At 47.3% G+C, this 20,910-nt stretch overlaps 1 protein-coding gene across 26 annotated transcripts in view; it reads left to right on the plus strand.

Annotated features, from left to right (window-relative positions):
* LOC127395203 (adenosine 5'-monophosphoramidase HINT1-like) overlaps positions 1-20,910 on the plus strand; it is a 213,788-nt gene that overhangs the window by 50,544 nt on the left and 142,334 nt on the right. For 24 of the 26 annotated variants that reach the window (XM_051641798.1, XM_051641796.1, XM_051641801.1 and 21 more), the window contains one exon: positions 16,301-16,405. The exons of 1 other annotated variant lie outside the window; for it this stretch is intronic. In XM_051641798.1, the coding sequence (XP_051497758.1) occupies positions 16,301-16,405 (105 nt within the window). Of the gene's footprint in view, positions 1-16,300; positions 16,406-17,077; positions 17,410-20,910 lie in introns of those variants that run through there. One more of the 26 variants, XM_051641823.1, reaches the window with a different exon arrangement.

The following is a 20,910-nucleotide window of genomic DNA, read 5'->3' on the forward strand; positions in this document are numbered from 1 at the left end:
GTCACACGCGGCGCTGCCTCTCACAGAGGAACGGCCACCGCGGGGCCGTATTTCTGGGTGGTAGCTAGAAAGCCCCCCCCCCAACCCACCACGCTCAGAGATTGCCTCTAAAGCCAAGATTTACTCCACAAACTAATAGGTTTATTAAGGGTTAACACAAACCGAGGGATGATGTTCGGGGACAATACAGGTGTGAATGGCTACCAGGGATATCAATATGTATGTAATGAGCAAGTGTCCTTTAGGGAGGCAATGCAAAGGTGCTTTTAAGGGAGAGGATTAAGGATCAAAGGAAGGAGGGAGGAGGGAAGGAAACCCGACGCCGGTCCTCCTTAAGAGGTCGCGCTGTGTGTGCAAGTATGAGGAAAGGAATATGTGTGTGTGGGTATGTGTGTGTGTGTGTGTGTGAGGTGATGTTACCCTCCGGCGGCTTGTCCAGCGTCGGTCGGTGGCCGGAAGGCAGGACGGCAGGTCCGTGGTGTCGGAGGGGCGGCCTCTCGGCAGCGGGTGCAGCGGCCGCTGGTTTCCCCTCCAGTAGCAGCAACACGGGGAGGGGGCTCCGGCCCCGACCCCAGGGCTCGGGACCCCGGCACGCTCGGCGCTGAGGCTCAGGCTGGACCCGGGGCAGGCAGGCAGGCAGGGTCCCAGCACCAGTGTCCGCAGCAGGGGGGTGTCCCAGGCAGGAAGCGTCCGAACGGGCCTCAGGGAGGAGGGAAAAGGCCCACCTGCTGCCCTCGCCACCTTTTGTACCCCCTGACCCACCTGTCCAGTCAGTGTCACTGTCCAGAGCCAATGAGCATCCGTGAGCCCCACTTTAAGGCGGTGACTGCCAGGGGCACAGGGTGGCTTGTTGTCCATCCTTTCTGTCCCGGGCCACATCTGTTGTTTTGGGTTCAGTTGTCCTTGAGAAGCAAGTCTGTTTTAGTTCGTTAGCTGGGGATAATCAGGAGAGGCCTTCGCTGGCTTAAAAGACATTTTGTTTAGACTTATGTGGGGAAGAAAAGGACAGTTTCCCACATCTCACCCCGTGGCTTTTAAGGCAGCAAGGTGTAGAGTTAAGTTTTATGTGCACAAATGTATATTATATCTGGATTCCTGCCCAAATCCTTCTCCTCCACATTTGATCCTCACCCTCCGTGGGTGTTGGCTGGGATACACATATGTATGGACAAGGGAACAATTCTCATATAGTACAAGTATATACAATCACATGTCTAACAATCTAACATATCTTCAAAAGCTCTATGATCACTAATTATTACTAGTTTTAACAAATAAGTTATACACACATTGAAGACACTTAGATTTACCAATCATCTAGTCTAAACCACATTCTTATCAACATGTCAAACTCTTGTTATTTTTGGCAGTCATCAGATTGTTCAATGGTTATTATATGAACCAGAAGAGAGCATTTATATTATCATTTCACTCCTTGAATCCCAGCTGCAGTATCAGACTCGATCACTGGGAATCTTGAGTGAAGTCGTCTTGCTCGAGCACAGTTCATGCAGGAAGGACATAACGCTGGCTACACATGGGTACAAGACTAGGAATAGAATTATTGCAGTTATTATAACACAAACTCAATTTTCAATTCTATTGGGAAAAAAAAAAAGGAAAGAAAAGAGAAATAGATTATTTAGGGAATTCCCAAACTTAAATCAGTTCTTGTCACTTCAGTGAGTTTTGTAATAATGGTCTGATTTCCATCCAAGATAATACATTGCAGAGCAGCAACTCAAAGGCAAGTACAGAAGGAGACAATATTACAGAGCACCTTGTTTAGGCCATGGGGTGATCAGTCCCACAGCGGTCACAAAGGTAGAGCTCCTCTGGAGTCCAGTAACAGGTTGATCAGGCCTGGTACTGTCACCAGGATGTCTCTGGCTCTTGAAGCTGTCATGCTTTGCAATATATTGATTAACATCATTAGACATAAATACACAGAGATACAAACACACATACAAAACTGAAACACCATTTACTCAACATGAATTATCCACCTTGTACTGATTTTGTGTTGCTTGTCATTTAAATCAGATGCAACCCATGTATTTGAAATTCACCGGTGTTTGTAAGGTGAGCTTGACCTTACCAATGTGTGGCAAATTTGCCAGGACAATTTGTCCAGGATGGAGAGGAGTTTTAGATTGCTTAAAAGACCTTTTATTTTTTTCTGTGATCTTGAGTGGGTAACTCAAGGGAAAAAGGCATTCAGGGCGGGGGCACCCATTCACCCCCCACCTATTGTTTAAAGTAGTGGCTGCATACCTTAACCTTTCATCCCCAATTTCGAGTCCTGTGGGCGAATAAGGCTTTTAATTAACCCATTAGTGCGTTCCACTATTCCATTGGCTTGTGGGTAGTACGAGACATGAAATGTCCATTGAATACCTTCCCTCTTAGCCCACTGTTGTACAAGGTGTGAGGTGAAGTGAGTTCCATTGTCAGATTGGATATTGTGGGGTTTAGGTAGAATTCCAAAGACCTTTTCTAAGTAAGCAAACCGTGTTTTCACCATTTGCCTTAGAAACAGCTTCGGCACAGGTCAATCCTGACACCACCCTCCACAATCACAATGACATATTGTTTGTTTCCTGATCTTCGGAAGGGGACCGATGTAGTCCACCTGCCATGTGGACCACAAGGGTTTTCCTTCCCTGATATGCAGAGTGTCAGTTGTTAGGGGATGCTTCCCCCAAGTCTAATTTGCAAAGATCACATGAAGAGATGACTGTTTTGCACTGCTCACGGGTAACAGGCCATCCCCGGGCTTGTGCCTCTTTGTATAGATCAAGGATTCCTGAATGGCCCCTCTTACAGTGAAGCCATTCGAGCAATCTTTTCCATTCCTGATTTTCTCCTTCTGTGATAGCTGATCGGATTTCCTTCACATCAATCCTAGCAGCTCATCAACATAGTTATTCCACTTACTGGCTTCGTCTTTTAGAGCAGCTTGGTGTGAAGGTACCCATCCTACATGAAAATTAGGATTCTTTTGGGCAATTTTCAGAATTTGTTGCCACTTCTCTTTATGCCTGACAGGCACTCCGTTAATTTCCCAATTGTTACTTTCCCAGAAAGTAATCCATTCCACACAGCCTTTAAAAACCGCAAAGGAGGTCTGTGTAAATGTACACAGCGTCCTTGGAGGCTTTTCTTTTAGGAAAACATTAAGAACAGCGTCCAATTCTCCCACTTGGGCACTGCCTTATCTTGGTTATGATTTGTTCGCCTGTGGCAGGTTTAACTGCAGCAGATTTGAACAACCAAGTTTTCCCTTCTCTTCGGGATGAAGCATCTGTGAACCAAGCATAACCAGTTCACTTCTATATTCTGGGGCTTCTTTGATAGGACTGGGAACTTTCATTATCAGATCCTTTTCATTTGTAGATTCAATTTGTTCCTGGATTTTCAATTGTTTATCTGGGCCTTCTTCAAGTTGAAACAGTCCAGAATAGTACTCAATTTGACTATACCATTTTCTGATTGTACCCTTTTGGGATATTCCTTCTGGAGGGGCCTTTCCAGACAGTACTTGGTTAACTACCTTGAAGGGGCCTCGAAGAATTACTTTTTGTTTTTTAATGATCTTGCTGATTTCTTTTAGTGCTGTACACACTGTTAGCAATCCCTTTTCCAGAACAGAATATCGTTTTTCTGAATCTTTCAATGACTGAGAGTAAAAGCCAATTGGTCGAGTACTCCCAGTAGGTCCCTGTTGCCAAAAATGATATGATAGGGCACTGGCTGAAAACCCCCACTCTATTATTATTGGAGTCCTCCGGGTGAAGGGGCCCCAGAGTTTGGTATGATCTGTGCCTCCAATAACAACAGTTCAAGGGCCTCATCATGAGACTGATCCCATTCCCCAGTGACGATTTTTCTTTAATAGATCAAAAAGAGGACGTGCTATGATGGATAGGTCTGGGATATGCTTTCTCCAATACTGGAAGGTTCCTAATATCCCTTGTAGTTCTTTCTTATTGGTGGGTGCCTTATCTCTCCTAAGTAAGATAAAGTATCGGAAGGAATATTCCAGGTCCCCTCCTTCCATCTTATTCCCAGAAATTTTGCCTCTTGGGATGGAGGTTGCTTTTTCTCTTCAGGGATTTCTATTGCATATCAGTGAGATGCTTGATGATAGCATCATAAACTGCTTTTACCTCCCCCTCACTCTGGCCCCCCTACCAGCACATCATCTATGTATTGATAGATTTTTACCTTGGAATTATTTCTGATTTCTGGAATGTTTTCCAGTTCACACGCAAGTGCGTGATGAGCTAGTGTGGGTGAGTGTTTATATCCCTGGGGCAACCTTGTGAAAGTGTACTGCACCCCATCCCAAGTGAAGGCAAAATACTTCTGGTCCTCAGGATCAATAGGGATTTGGAAGAACATATCCTTTATGTCCAGGGAGGCCAGCACTGGGTGTGCTGCTTCCTGGATCTCTAACACCAGATCTGCAATGTTAGGTACAGCAGCTGTGAGTGCATCTGTATTGGCATTCAATTTCCTGTAGTCGACTGTCATTCTCCATTTACCATTGGGTTTTCTTACAGGCCAAATTGGGGAGTTAAATGGTGAATGACAGGGCACAATAATGCCCTTTTGTTTTAGATCAGAAATGACTTCTTGATGTCTTCCTTAGCAGCAACAGGAATGGAATATTGTTTAATATTTGTGATCCTGCTTTGTGGCAGACGGGGAGCACGTTGTAGCAACCTCAGCTTTAGTGTGGGTGTGCCAAAATTCCAGTAGCGGACCGTTCTCAATCTCTCCACGCTCGGCCCAAGAGAACATCCATTCCTTACAATTTGTTAGGAATGTCACCCACAATCATTTCAGTCCGAATCGGTTCTTCCTCTCCTGGTAGATTTAAAGTGACTTTAGCTGTTTTTTGTAAAGCAGAGTTACCAAATGCTCCACTTACATATATTGGTTTTTTAGCTGGTTTAATGCCACATTGTTCAGCTACATCAGCTTTTAGCGTGGAAATTTGTGCTCCTGTGTCCACCACAAATGTTACAGGATAGCGTCTTGGCCCAATAGCACAAGTAAGCTCCAAGTCCCCATTTTTGTTTTGAACTAATCGTAGTACGTTTTGCCAATCTCTTGGAGGGTTGGGAGCTTTAGGGCCTGATTGTTTGTCATTTTTCTGTTGATCATTTTCATTTCCTGTGTCAAAATTTTGGTTTTCCTCTCCCCCCCCCTGTCTCTTTTTCTTTCTTTTTGATTTCTTTTTCCTTGGCAGAAGGAGGGCTATTTAGTTCCCGACTTGTTGGGTTTTTCCCTGGATCTGTCTCTTGAATTAGACCTTGAGCTGGGCCGTGTAGGCCAACTTTCTACCAGGTCCTTTCAGAAGCTGATAAGAATATCCTGAGACAAAAGCTTCGATGGGATACCTTTACGCCTGGCTTCCTCCTAAGCTTAGCGTAGGGCCCTTTGTCATCACCTCGAGGAATGAAGCACCTTTGTTTTCAGGGTACTGGCTTTATGGGTGATGTTTGGCTTTCTGTTGTTTCTAGATCTATCCACGACTGTCCAGTCACCCCGTGATTTCTCCCACTGCTTAGGAGGATCCCGGGGTGACCTGGCAGCCACATCAGCATAGGAGGCTCGAGTCTTTTGTCTGGCTGCAGAAGGCTTGGGAACATCTTCAGAATCAGATGTATCCTCATATTCCTTGCCGTATTTTATCAATTCTTTGGCCAAATCAGACCATGTAAATCCTCGCAGATCTCCTTTTTCGATTCTAAGTTTGATTTTCACGGCTGCCTCTTTAAGTAACAGAGGGAGCCCCCTGATTAAGGCCTTCATTCTGTCTGGTTTCACTCGGAGATTCATAGGACTTTCTTGATCTGGTACTAAATCATGGTCATAAATCATTTGAATTGCAGCAGCCTTTTGGACATTGTCCAAAATGTTAGGAATAGCCCCCCCGCAGGGTCCTCGGCTCTCTCTGCTAAGGGGATCAGTCGAGCCAACGAAGAAAGCTGCTCGCTGGGTTAGGGACCAGGGGGTGTCCCCCCATCTCCAGTCGTTAGAATAATTCCAGATCCCCAGTACCCTCTAGCTTCTTGTTCACTTAATCTGATCTCGTCTCCTCCTGTGAGGGACACTCCTCATTACATATTCAGCTTCTGTCTCAGATGGGCGCCTGCTGTATTGTTTTCTAATTGTGCCAATTCTAATGGTGTGTAAGCTACTTCCTTGACTACCTTATCTTTCTTCCTACCAGTATCTTCATCAAGAGCAAAAGTCGTTCTCATAACCGGGCGCAGTTGTTTTATACTCTATTCTCCTTCCTCCTCCTCATCTTCAGTAACCGGTATAGTGAGAAGGTAAATTAGTTGGGACTTTGTCCCTATTTATGGGAAGTCGGTGGACATATTTCTCCAATTCACCAATCCTTCGAATGCTGTGGTGAATATCCATCTCCAAATTGCTAATTCTTTGAGTGTTATGTGTCATGAAGTCCTTAACTGCCTCGTGTAATATCCTAAAATCTGCCCTTAGTCCCTCCTCCTGCTCCCTCTGGAGAGGGGGGGGCTGCAGCTGTGCGGGGGCTTGCTGCTCTTGCGGCTGTGGCTTTGATTCCAAAATCGGTGCTGCTTTTCTGTCCCGAAATGAAAACTCACACTTTTCCTATCTGATTGCTCAGAGTTTACGGGCTTACATTTCTTTAGTGTGTTAAAGTCATCCAAGACCTCAGTATCCTGACTACCAGAACCTGAGGAATCCTCACAATTAGCAAGTTCCCCCCATTTATCACCTAAGTGAGACAGGGTGGCACCAGTTCTCTCCTTTCCCTGCTTTCTTAACCCTTCAATTTCTCGCTGCAACCCTTCAATTCTTTGCTGCAACTTTATATTCTCTTGCTGCAACCCTTCAATCTCTTGCTGCAACCATTCAATCTCTTGCTGCAACTCTTCGGGTTTTTGCTGCAACCCTTCAATTCTTTGCTGCAACTCTTTATTCTCTCGCTGTAACCCTTCAGTTCTTTGCTGTAATCCCTCCTTTGCTTGCTGCACCACCATGGCCAGGATAAAGAAATTTCGGGAATTGATGAAATCAAGCCCATGTTTCTTAATCTCCTTTTTAAGCTCTTTAGACAGAGGAGTACCATCTTCCAAAGTCATGATGTAATTTGCTAGTCTACTGAGGTCTCCCCCCATGTAGGCATCGTAAATCAGTTTGTACTGCTCCCTCTGTAGAGCGTGCCCGCGCCTCTTGAGGTGCTCCCAGAAGGGACGCACAAATGCCCATTTCTGCAATTCCTCCTCAAAACTAGAGGGAGATGAAAATGGCGCCTCCTGAACTTCAGTGCTTTCCTCACTAATTTCATTTTCTACATTTTCTATACCAGCACTTACAGCATCTGCATCACCTATATCCCCCTTGGTAGCCATTTTCTTTTATATAATTAATTAATTATATTTATTTTTTTTATTTATTTTTTTTTTTTTTTACTAGTTAAGCAATTTCAGAGCGTGGGGGGCTTCTAACGACCCCCGAAATCCCACTTCTGACACCAGATGTCGCAAGCCGGTACCGGGGGACTACCGGCTGTCAGGATACTTTTGCGACTCCCCCTCTCAATGTGGAGGGTTTGTGAATTGAGCCCGAGGGTCACACGCGGCGCTGCTCTCACAGAGGAACGGCCACCGCGGGGCCGTATTTCCGGGTGGTAGCTAGAAAGCCCCCCCCCATCCCACCACGCTCAGAGATTGCCTCTAAAGCCAAGATTTACTCCACAAAACTAATAGGTTTATTAAGGGTTAACACAAACCGAGGGATGATGTTCGGGGACAATACAGGTGTGAATGGCTACCAGGGATATCAATATGTATGTAATGAGCAAGTGTCCTTTAGGGAGGCAATGCAAAGGTGCTTTTAAGGGAGAGGATTAAGGATCAAAGGAAGGAGGGAGGAGGGAAGGAAACCCGACGCCGGTCCTCCTTAAGAGGTCGCGCTGTGTGTGCAAGTATGAGGAAAGGAATATGTGTGTGTGGGTATGTGTGTGTGTGTGAGGTGATGTACCCCTCCGGCGGCTTGTCCAGCGTCCGGTCGGTGGCCGGAAGGCAGGACGGCAGGTCCGTGGTGTCGGAGGGGCGGCCTCTCGGCAGCGGGTGCAGCGCCGCTGGTTTCCCCTCCAGTAGCAGCAACACGGGGAGGGGGCTCCGGCCCCGACCCCAGGGCTCGGGACCCCCGGCACGCTCGGCGCTGAGGCTCAGGCTGGAACCCGGGGCAGGCAGGCAGGCATGGGTCCCAGCACCAGTGTCCGCAGACAGGGGGGTGTCCCAGGCAGAAGCGTCCGAACGGGCCTCAGGGAGGAGGGAAAAGGCCCACCTGCTGCCACTCGCCACCTTTTGTACCCCCTGACCCACTGTCCAGATCAGTGTCACTGTCCAGAGCCAATGAGCATCCGTGAGCCCCACTTTAAGACGGTGACTGCCGGGGCACAGGGTGGCTTGTTGTCCATCCTTTCTGTCCCGGGCCACATCTGTTGTTTTGGGTTCAGTTGTCCTTGAGAAGCAAGTCTGTTTTAGTTCGTTAGCTGGGGATAATCAGGAGAGGCCTTCGCTGGCTTAAAAGACATTTTGTTTAGACTTATGTGGGGAAGAAAAGGACAGTTTCCCACACCTCCTTATTTTCCATGTGCCTTAGCAGATTTCCCAGGAGGATCTGCTCCACGATCTTGCCGGGCACAGAGGTGAGACTGACCGGCCTGTAGTTGCCCGGGTCTTCCTTTTTCTCCTTTTTAAAAACAGGGGCTATGTTGCCTTTTTTCCAATCAGTGGGAACCTCACCAGACCGCCATGACCTCTTAAATATGATGGACAGGGGCTTAGCAACTGCATCCGCCAGCTCCCTCAGGACCTGTGGATGAACCCCATCAGGTCCCATAGACTTGTGCACCTTCAGGTTCTTTAGATGGTCACGAACCTGTTCTTCTCCTACAGTGGGGGATACCTCCTTCTCCCAGTCCCTGCTTTCACCTGCTGTGGCCTTTGTGATGAAGCTGGAGCACTTGCCAGAGAAGACTGAAGCAAAGAAGTCATTGAGGACCTCAGCCTTCTCAATAACCTGCGTAGCTAGCTCACCCGTTTCCTTCAGGAGAAGCCCTACATTTTCCTTGGTCGTCCTTTTCTCCCCAACATACCTATAGAAGCTTTTCTTATTGCTCTTAATGCCCCTCGTGAGATTTATATCTAGCAGGGATTTGGCTCTCCTCACCTGATCCCTAGCTGCTCGGACAACCTCTCTGTAATCCTCCCAAGGTACCTGGCCTAGCTTCCACCCTCTGTATGCTTCTTTCTTCAATTTGAGCTTTTCTAGGACCTGCTTGCTCATCCACACCAGCCTCCTGGAGTTTTTACCTGACTTTCTCTTAGTTGGGATGCATTGCTCTTGGGCCTGGAGAAGGTGATCCTTAAATATCAGCCAGCTCTCTCTTCCCTCCAGGATGTTATCCCAAGACACTCTCTCAAGCAGATCCCCGAAGAGGCTGAAATCTGCCCTCCTGAAGTCAAAGGTAGTAAGCTTACTGTGAGCCCTCCTTGCTGCCCTAAGGATCTTGAACTCCACCATTTCATGGTCACTACAACCAAGGCTGCCCTTGAGCTTAGCATCCCTAACCAGCCCTTCCTTGTTGGTGAGGACAAAATCCAGCATAGCACCTCTCCTTGTTGGTTCCTCGATGACTTGGAAAAGGAAGTTACCATCCATGCACTCTAGGAACCTCCTGGATTGTTTGTGTTTTGCAGAGTTGTTCCTCCAACAGATATCAGGGTGGTTGAAGTCCCCCCATGAGGACCGTGGCTTGCGAATGTGAAGCTGCTCCTATCTGTCTGTAGAGTGCCTCATCTATACCGTCCTCCTGCTCAGGCAGCCTGTAGCAAACCCCCACCGTGATGTCACCCGTGCCTGCCTTCCCTTTAATCTAAACCCAGAAGCTCTCTGTTGGCTTCTCATCCATCCCCTGGGAGAGCTCCGTGCACTCCAGCTGGTCTTTGACATAGAAGGCAACACCCCCGCCCCCGCCCGGTCCCACCTGCCTGTCCTTCCTAAAGAGTCTATAACCCTCCATTCTGATGCTCCAGTCATTGGAGCCATCCCACCAGGTCTCAGTGATGCCAATGAGATCATAGCCCTGCAGGCTCGCGCTCATCTCTAACTCCTCCTGTTTATTCCCCATGCTGCCGTGCATTTGTATAGAGGCATTTAAGCTGGGCCTCCAGTGAAGTTACCTGATTAGCTGGAGGGGCTGGGATTTCATTATGCCACACTCCAGGTGCTCCCCTGCTGACCTGAACCCCTTCCTTAGGCTCTGGGCATCTATTACTGATGCCGGCATCACATTGACATTGATCGGTATGGGATGAATGTAGGTTCCCTCCCCCCCCCAGCCGTATCAGTCAGCCTCCTTGCTGACTGCTCTTAAAAAGAAAATAAATATCTAGAAACCGGTTATCCTGCAGGCTGCAAAAGCTTCCCAGACCCTGTTTTATCTGTGGTGTAGTGGGACCGATTCCTGTCAATTTACCACTTTTAGTACAGATGTCCCAGTGTTGTCTTTACAAGGCCATTTGCTTCTCAAGGGCCGACTAGGAATGAATGCTCCCATAAACCTGAGGTTAGCAACGTTAACATTAGTTTCGGATCAGTCTTACAGACAGGGGTCTTGCAGGTTGAGATTTCCGTGCTCTGCCAGGACCCTTCTTGATTCTTGAATAGTGGATCCAGGGGGCCGCTCCCCTTCTCTTTGAGAGGGTCACCTGAAAATTTTTTACCATAAACCAAATCCCCAAGTTTAAATAAATGCACCAGGGAATCCAAACCCCACATTCTGGTAGACATTACCCGTCTATTTACTTCTTGTAAGTGTTTCCCTAATGCAATCAGATATTCTTGTATATTAATTTCTCCCACCTGAGTGAGATCCTGTCCCTGGTATTTAGTCAGAGCCTTAATAATGCAATAGGGAGGGCTTGATCCCACCCTAAATGTATTTCCTGACAGATTTTACTTAGTTGTGTCTTTATCAAATTATTCATCTTTTCCACTTGCCTGCTTGTTTGCAGGTGGTAAGCTGTATGCAATTTCCAATTAATTTCTAATAATTTAGTAACCTGCCGAACCACTTGTAACACAAAGTGTGGAGCCCTATCAGAGGAGATCACGTCTGGCACTCCAAACCTAGGAGTGATTTTTATTCTTTTTTAATACAATTTGACTTACTTCCTTTGCTTGATTGGTGCGACATGGAAAAGCCTCAGGCCAACCTGAGAAGGTATCTACTAACGCCAACAAATACCTGTACCCATTTTGCCGTGGTAAGACTGAGCAGCTGAAGTGGGCCTCCACCCCCTCCACTCCTCGGGTCCTTATCTGTGTCTTCCCAGGAAGGCTTTTTGGGATGCAAACGAGAGGGGTTACAATGGAGCTTTGACACATATTCCAGCCTGAGGGCTGGTTCCGCACACCACCCCGTGGCTCAAACACGCTGCAGATCCAGCGTTGGGCCAGCCAACGAAGGGGGTGGGGGTTGGTGTCAGTGAGCCCAAGCCCACCATTTCAGCCTCCTGTTCTCACGCCCAAAAGCGGCAACGGGCATTCAGGTACGTATAGCAAGGTCCGTTTTCCCAGCCCTCTCCTGAGGAGTTGGAAAAAGGGCATAACATCTCTTTTCCCTGCCGCACCAACAACTGGTATAGAAAACTTACCTAAGGGTCCCTTGCAAGAATTTAGAACAGCATAACTAGCTCCTGTATTCACCAAAAATTAACCCTGTCCTTCCCCAGCTTTATTGTTCTGCTGGGGAATTTAATTCCACCCCCAGCCAGTCTGAGTCCCTATCTTGATCTATCGTCAAGATAGGATCTAATTTAGACCTAGAGGCTTCTGCCAGGATCGGGGACAATTCCTTTTCCAATGCTCTTCCTTGCTTACAATATACACACTGATTTAACCCAACCAGGCTCGATTTCAGCAGTGCCTCATAGACCATGATCTCACTCTGGCCTGGCCTCTGCTTTTTGCTTTCCGTTATCCAGGGCAGACTGACATGTAAACAACATTGTTAAACATTTTACAGTTAGCTTCCGGGTCCCAATATATCAATTTTCTAGCAGGCTCACATAGTCTCTCAAAGGAGATTGAAAATGCTTTGTCAGACCCCTGTTTAACCTCATGCACAAGTTTGTTCGGTTTGTTTGTGGGTCCCACCCTGGACCCCATACAAAATTAATTGTTGACATTCCTTTAGTCTGTCCCGGTCTCTCCCGGAATTAGGATTCCAGTCCGGGTTCTCCCTGGGCATAAGATGGTTAATATAATCTTGTGGATATTTATATTCCACTTCTTTAGCTTCTTCAACTATTGACTATTCTCATTACTGAAGAGGATTTTTTTTTTTTAATTTAATTATTACATGTTTTTTTAAATTATCATTATTGCTTTGAGTAGCTTCAACACTTTTCTTCGCATTGGCCCCACAAACTGCTTCCAATTTAACAGGCCCGATGCTTTAAAAGGGACATGCACATCAACAAGCCGTCCCTCCACCTTGACTGCTTGTCTTAAAGGGGCATGAACAGCGGGACACTGCCCCCCCCCCCTCTCCCAGCCACCTGACTGGAATCTGTATTCTCAAAACGCCCACTCGCCCCCCCCCTTTCACTCCCCCTCATATTACCAGGGTGGAGAGGGAGAGTTGAGGGTTCCATTAACTGATCCTCTATATTCTCATCCCCTTTCATCGACTTACAACAACTTTCCTAACTGAACTTACATTTCATTATCATAAAACCATCCACATACGGCACACCTCATCCTCCTTCATGTTTGCAAAACCACATTGACTGCAATCCACGAATTATCAAAGGCTTACTCCCAAACTTATTCCAATCTCCAGAATACATCCTAATGGTGAGCATTTAGTAATGTCACATCCTGCTGAGGATACATTATCCGTGGTTACATAGACACAAGTGAAACAAAAGGACAGTATCAGACACAAGCTAAACAACACTTTTTAACAGTTACCAGACAAGTAAAACAACTAGATTTTTTCAGAATACCACCTTTAGACTGTTTCCCATTTTAGTCAGATCCCAATCAATACACAGAAACAAAACCCGTAGTCCAATGACAAAGTAATTCAAAAGACCAAAACTACCATAACCGGTGGATCTGCTAGGGTGGATTCCCCAGGTCCCCGTCAGTTGTCTTTAACATGGGCGATAACCCGTTGTTTCCGTGGGCCTTTCCAATTCCAACTATTTTTGTTCATTCGTTCAGGACACTCGTCCTTCCAGTGCCCTGTTCGTTTACAGATGGCACATTGATTCCTTCTCAATTGGCCTCTCCGTGGGCCATTTACTACTTGTTCCCTTACTACAGCAACTACTTGTCTCTGGGTTCGTTGGTTTGCTGCTTCCCTGTTGCTGAATACCCTCCTAGCCTCATCCAATAATATCTCCACATTTCGGCTTTCAGCTGGTCTAAGTTTCTGCAATTTGTGCCTGATTTTTCTGGGCCGTGTGCATCGCTGCCCAATACTACAGGCAGAACAGCATCTCTTTAATTTACCTTTTAATTCCTTAGCCTGTTCTCTTTCTAATGCTAACAACTAGCGGGTCAGAGGGTGGGACCATCCCACAGTCCCTTTGCCACTCCGGATGATTTCGCAGGGAAAAGAACATATCTGCATATGATACTTCATCCCATTTTCCCTCTCTTCTGAGAAATAACGTAAGTTGAAGGAGGGTATTATAATTTGGGGTCCCATTCATTGGCCACTTTTCTTCACTTTCTAATCAATATGGCGGCCACCATTGCTTACAATATTTGATGAGAGTCTTTTTACTAAGTGACCCTCCCAACCCCCCTGCAATATTCTTCCAGTGGGCCAGTATACAGCCCAGGGGACTTTTCTTAAGAATTCCACTGTCCTGTGTGTTTCCCATTTTTAACCCAACACAATATACTTCAGTGAGGCTATAAATTCTTCCCAAATCCTCCCCAAATACCAACAGGTCAGCCCCACAATTAATAATGCCAATAATACCACTGTCTCTAAAATACACACATGACATTAGTCACATAAGACATAGGATACTGGGACACTTACAAAACACACAACAATTATCAATCCAGTTATTATCCCTTCGGCAGCTGCTAAGACACTCCAAGCTACCATTAGCCAAACTTTGCTGTTGTTTAAATTTTAAAACAGGGATCTCTTGAAACATAGTTACAAATGACAAAACTTTCGCTTTCCTCGTCTCCGGCCGCGCCCCTCGCGGAGCTACGGAACCGCGGATCAGAACTCCACACTCACTTGGTGCTTAACTGCACGTCTCAGTCACACACACAAACAAATACCGGTCTTTTTTCTGTTCCCGGGTGGGGGCTGCAAGCCCCAAGCTACCCGTATCCGGGTGGGGATTCAAAGTCTTAGCATAGCTTGTCCGCTGCAGATGGTCCTTGTCTGCTCCCGCAGTGAGCGCCTGGGAGCGGAGTTCCTCCGAGAAACCCCGGGGCGCGCCTAGGACGTCCGCTCCTCAGTCGATCCTGCAGCCGAGCGGAGAGGGTCCCATCTGGGGTGCCAAAACTGACGTGCGGAATAACGGCCTTACAACCTATACGGTTATAAAGAAGGTATGTTTATTCAGCGCTGGGTGCACGGGGGATCGCTCCTCCACAAACGTGCACACCCTAGGGCTGTTGGCAAGCTCGTTATATGCCACAAAGTAATACATATTCATCCATGCTGTTGCATATACATTAGGTGTCCGGGGATAGGGAGGGGTTATTACAATTAGTTCCAGGAAATCGTTATCATAGTTGCCACCCCGAACTCCTCCTTGCTGCGTCTGCGCAGTGTCTCCTGGGGGTCGCGGGCGGGGGTCTTTGAGATGAAGGCTTGTATGTCTTCCTCGCTGTGCACTTTTCACCTCTGGCGTTCCTTTCCTTAAAGTCGGTCGAATCTGGTTTATCTGCCGAGGTCTGCACAAACTTTTTCTGCTTTCTCAGCAAGCTCCTGTTTAAACATTCTCTCACACAATACCCTCACATTCCAAGCCTTATCTAAGCTAAACAATGCCATCCTGCTTACTCCTTATGTGCTAGTCGCCTTTATAATTCTAATAAGCAATAGTCTATCTTATGAAGAAAGATTCACTTCAGTAAGTTTCCAAAAAGGCCTAGTTCTACTTTAACACTTCTATCAACACTTTTATCGAAATCAACATAAGAAGCTTCTATAGGCGGTCATTAGCACCGGGTCGACGGGGGCGGAACCGCCAGGGGGGCGGGGACAAGCGGAAACGACAGGGCGAGACAGCCAATCGAGACGCGGGATCGTGCCGGCGGCCCAAGGGGCGCCGCGGAGGGCCTGGCCGAGGGGAGGAAGCGCGGGGGCGAGGACGGGCCGTCGGCGTGGCAGACGAGATTCCTGGGGCGCGGGCTGCCCGGCCGGGTGGCGCCACTACTGCCTTCGGAAAGATCATCGTGCAAGGCGCTTCCCCGCCAGCGTCATCTACGAGGGACGAGGAGGTAGCCGCGGCTTTGCTCTGTGCGCGTTCCTCTTCCCTTCCTCTCTCCCCTCCCCCCGCGCTCAGCAGGCGCCCTGAGCCGAGGACCCGTTGCGCGTGCCCGGCAGGGCGGGGTGGCGGCGTTGCCGCTGGAGCCAGGGCGGGCGGGCAAGCGGACTGGGCCTCTCTGGGTTGTGGCGCTCCTCTACTGCACCATCCCTAAAACATCGCGCTTTTTCGGTGCTCCCCCACTCCGTCTTCCGCCTGCCGCGGCGCGTAGTGTGTTGCTGGTGCTGTCCGGCTCGCCTCTGTTCCCAAGCCCCGCCGTGTCGTGCGCGCGCGTCGCGCGTAGTAGGAGGGCCTCTGACGGCAACGCACTTGGTGGCAGCCGCAGTACGTTTTGCCGCGTGATATCTCTTTGGCACTGCAAGTCGTGCAAAGTTTGCTGCCGGGGGGTGGGAGTGGTCCTGCCTCGTGTAGGGTGATAGTCTCGAAACCTTAGAAGAAGCACACGCAGTCAGTCTCCTCGGGGATTCCAGGTGTATGTACATACCTAGGTAGGTAGGTAAACGGCGAACGTCTGAGGAGTGACCGTAACGAGTTGGCTCTGCATAGGAGAAATGTAGGTCTTGATGTGCCTTTAGGGCGTCTGGTAATCTGCTGCTGTACGAGTTCAGCGGGGCATATTGATTTGCTTGAGTTACATTACCTTTCTCTGAAGCCAATTACGTTTTAACTGTTTGCTCTTCCTCCAGTGCCTTGCCTTCTGTGGTCTTTCACCCCAAGCTCCGACGCGTTTCCTAGTCATGCCTAAGGAGCCAATTATCAGGTTATCGGAAGCGGAAGATTCTGGTGAATCTGTAAGTACTGTGAAGCTTTCTGTACGCTAAACTCTACCTGTAATTAGTTGCTAATTTACTAGACTCTTTCCCACCCCCCCTTTTCCTCTTGATAGGGCACAGTAGGCTATTTTGGGTTTTCTGGCGCTATAGCCCTTTGCCTCTAGCTTGTAACGGACTTGAGCTTTTTGACTCAAAGCAGTGATATAAAGCAATGGGTACGTACTTCAGGTGCAAAATGCGGTGTTGTTTTGGAGCCCAGTCCGATGCCTGTTGTTGTGGTTTTAGGAGTAAGAGTAGTAGTAGTTGTTTGCAATACGGAGAAGAGGGCTTGGGGTTTTTGGCAGGGTGGGGGCTTTAACCCAGAGACAAACTTAGCTTCTCTGGCTGTTTTGTAGTCCGTTAGCGTCTAGCTTGGAAAAAAATTGCATAGCTCTTTTTTTTCTCTATAGTAGTGTGCATGATCGGTCTTTGTAGCTTTGCTTGGAAAACGTCGGTTGCAGGCGGACGGACGGTAATTTGAAGCGCAGTGGTTGAATTGCTAGGAATTGGCTAACTGGTTTCTCCGGGTGGTTCCCCTGCTCCCATTCCTTCCCTTCCCGCCCATCTCCCCTCTTTGTGTGTGGCTGTTTGTTTATGTTATTTTTTATTTATGGTTTTGTGCTTCCTTCTCCAGCTTCTTGGCCTTTCAAGATTGTTGGCAAGAAGCGTGCTGCTCGCCTGGGCCTGACCGATGGATTCCGGACGGTTGTGGATGAAGGGCCTGAGGGTGGGCAGTCTGTCTATCGCCAACATCTACGTATTCCGGGTGGCCGTCTGTTGGGCTGGCCGCCTGGCTAAGATTTTAGCACCGCGAGAGTTGCTGCACGTGTACAAACGGCCACCGAATGGATTTTGTCTGTTGCCCATCAGTCTAGCCACTGTTGATGTCTGATTGTTTGTGTGTGTGTGTGTGGCGTGTCTGTGGAAGGTAATGAAAGCTTTGAGCGGCAGTTGCACAATAAAGATTTACCATGGGGATATCATCTCTGTCTTGGCATGTCTTACTGAGGGAAATAGTTCTGCAAGTTAAACTGGTGCCTCCCTGGAGTGTAAGTATGTGGCATGTTTCAGTCGGTTAACGGTGTTAACAGATTTGCCCCAGTCATTGAAGCGTGATGCTGGAGCCGCTTAGCAGTCTCCTGCATCTTGTAGGAAGCAAACTCTGAGCTTTTCGTGAGTGGTACGCAAACGTACGTAAAGCCGGTGTGTAGGCTGCTGCTAAAACCTTGGAAACTACTGTATGTGACGCTACTCGGCGTGCCGTGCAAGGGTGGTTTTGGCACAGCGCAATGTGCTGGAAGCATCCAAGTCCTGTTGGAGCACTTTATCAATGGCTGTGCGATAAGGCCCTGTTGATAATCCCTTTTCTGGCAAGGAGGGCTATGGTAGTGTCCCGTACGGGGCAAGAGAGCAGACGAGATGTGTATGTACAGAACCAAGATTCATTGTAAATCGCAAAGGATCCCAAAGATGAGACTATAAAGGCATACATCGGATTACACGAGCGTTGGGATATAGGGTAGCAAAACAGGGTATTAGGATAACAAGACAAGAAGGTACCTTAATAATAAAATACACAACCAAATAGTCAACTATTACACAAAGGCTAATTGTTTGAGTGCTAGCAACTTCCTCGTGAATAGGTCGTATGCTAGATCTAGAACAATGATTGAAGTAATACCTATAGGCAATGTGATAATACACTGACTGCAGTCTTTTATGTTTACAAGGATCCTAACGTCTTAAAGTTCCAAAGCTTAAAACTCAAAACTGTCTTAAATGTTTAAATTAGCGAAGAAGATGCGATTAAGAACGCATAGATAGGGATTTGATACTCCTTACCCTTTCTTTGGCTACGGCCAGGTGTCCCTTTCTCTCAACCTCTCGAGGAGTAACTGCTTGAGCAGGCGTCCCCACTGGAGGGGAGAAGATGCAGTACTCCTTCTAAGAAAAATGTACAGGAATCTCCCCGACCAAAGATGGGACTAGGCTTTTATAGAATAAAGGGATTGGCTGCTGCCATTTAACTGGTTAGCCATACCTCAAAAATCCTCTAGTGGAGAACAAAAGGGGAAACAAAGGAAAAACCAAGAAAGCCTTTTCCCTCATTAAGCAAATTCTTGTGTTTATCTCTCCTTTTTTTGGTTTCTGTTTGGCCTCGCTGGAGCCAAGCTGGGCTCTGTGTTCTTCAACACAGGAGAGCAGCTGGCACCACAGATATCAACATTTACACAGATTCCTTTGCGGTCTTTAAGGGCTGTGTGGAGTGGATAACTTTCTGGGAAAGTAAGAACTGGGAAATTAACAGGGTGCCTGTCTGGCATAAAAAGAAGTGTCAACAAATTCTGAAAATTGCCAAAAATAATCCTAATTTTCATGTAGGATGGATACCTTCGCACCAAACTGCTCTAAAGGAGGAAGCTAGTAAATGGAATAACTATGTTGATGAGCTAGCTAGGATTGATGTGAAGGAAATCAGATTAGCTATCACAGAAGGAGAAAATCAGGAATGGAAAAGATTGCTCGAATGGCTTTACTGTAAGAGGGGCCATTCAGGAATCTTTGATTTATACAAAGAGGTACAAGTCCGTGGGTGGCCTGTCACCCGCGAGCAGTGCAAAACAGTCATTTCCTCATGTGATCTTTGCAAAATTAGACTTGGGGAACATCCCCTAACAACTGACACTCTGCATATCAGGGAAGGAAAACCCTTGTGGTCCACATGGCAGGTGGACTACATCAGTCCCTTCCGAAGATCAGGAAACAAACAATATATCATTGTGATTGTGGAAGTTGTGTCAGGATTGACTTGTGCCAAAGCTGTTTCTAAGGCAAATGGTGAAAACACGGTTTGCTTCTTAGAAAAGGTATTTGGGATTCTGCCTAAACCCACAAATATCCAATCTGACAATGGAACTCACTTCACCATACATCTTGTACAACAACGGGCTAAAAGGGAAGGTATCAAATGGACATTTCATGTCCCATACTACCCACAAGCTAATGGGATAGTAGAACGCACTAATGGGTTAATTAAAAGTCTCATTCACGCACAGGGCTCAAAATGGGATGAAAGATTTGGGTATGCAATCACTACTATAAATAATAGGTGGGGAGTGAACGGGTGCCCCCGACTGAATGCCTTTTTCCCTGAGTTACCCACTCAAGATCACAGAGAACATAAAAGGTCTTTTAAGCAATCTAAAACTCCTCTCCATCCTGGACGAATTGTCCAGACAAATTTGCCAAACATTGGTAAGGTCAAGCTCACCTTACAAACACTGGTGAATTCAAATACATGGGTTGCATCTGATTTAAATGACAACATAAAATCAGTACAAAATGGATAATTCAAGTCAAGTAAATCAGTGTTTCATTTTTTGGTTTGTGTTTTTTTGTGTGTGTGTGTTTGTATTTCTGTATACTTATGTCTAATGACGTTAGTTAATATATTGCAGGTCCGACAACTTAAAGAGCCAGTTTGTGTTAACCCTTAATAAACTGATTAATTAGTGAAGTAAACATTGGTCTTTGAAGCAATTTGAGAGCATGGTGGGGGGGTGCATTCTACCTACCACTCTAAAATACGGTCCCGCAGTGGCCGTTCCTCTGTGCGAGGCGAGTGCCACGTGTGAGCCCTCGGTCTTATTCAAAAACCCCTCCACATCGAGGCAGGGGGGGAAGTCACAAAAGCATCCTGACAGCCGGTAGCCCCCCAGTATCGGCTCGTGACACCAAGGAAGCATTTTCCCTCATTAAGCAAATTCTTGTGTTTATCTATCTCTCCGTTCTTTTTTTGGTTTCCGTTTGGCCTCGCTGGAGCCAAGCTGGGCTCTGTGTTCTTCAACACAGGAGAGCAGCTGGCACCACAGATATCAACTTGGCCTTCTTTTGGTGCTTTGGAGATTGATACCAGCTCAGAGTTTACTATGCTCTTTGCTTTCCGTGGAAACTCTCCAGCTCCAGGCTAAGGGCAGTGAAGCTGAGAGACAGAGAGTGTGAGACTGAGAGACAAAGAGCAATTGACTCACAAGGGGAAACCGAGGTAGGCCCAGCTTCCTGCTGCAGGTAGGAGAAAGCAGGTGGTCTGAATGGCAGCTGTGGTGCTTCCATAGCACAGTGGACTATCTCTTTTGTCAATTTGGGTCAGCTGTCCTGGTTCTGTCCCCTTCCACCCTCTTGCCTGCCCCCAGCTTCCTGGACTTTGGGGGTGGGGTGGTTGGAGAGAGAGCCTCCAAGCTGTGGGAGCATTGCTCAGCAGTAGCTAAAACACTGGTGTGTCTTCAACACCCTTCTAGCTACAACTACAAAGCACAGCACTATGAGGGCTGCTATGGAGAAAGTTAACTCCGTCCCAGCCGGACCCAAACCAAAACCGCATGGCAGGGAGACGGCAAACTTCACCTTTCTTTAACAGCTATTAGGAGACTGCCCTTGAATACTATGTTACTGGGGCATCTGAGATGCCCAATGGTGTTGCAGAA

This window comes from Apus apus, chromosome W (genome assembly GCF_020740795.1).
Source record: "Apus apus isolate bApuApu2 chromosome W, bApuApu2.pri.cur, whole genome shotgun sequence".
NCBI lineage: Eukaryota > Metazoa > Chordata > Aves > Apodiformes > Apodidae > Apus > Apus apus.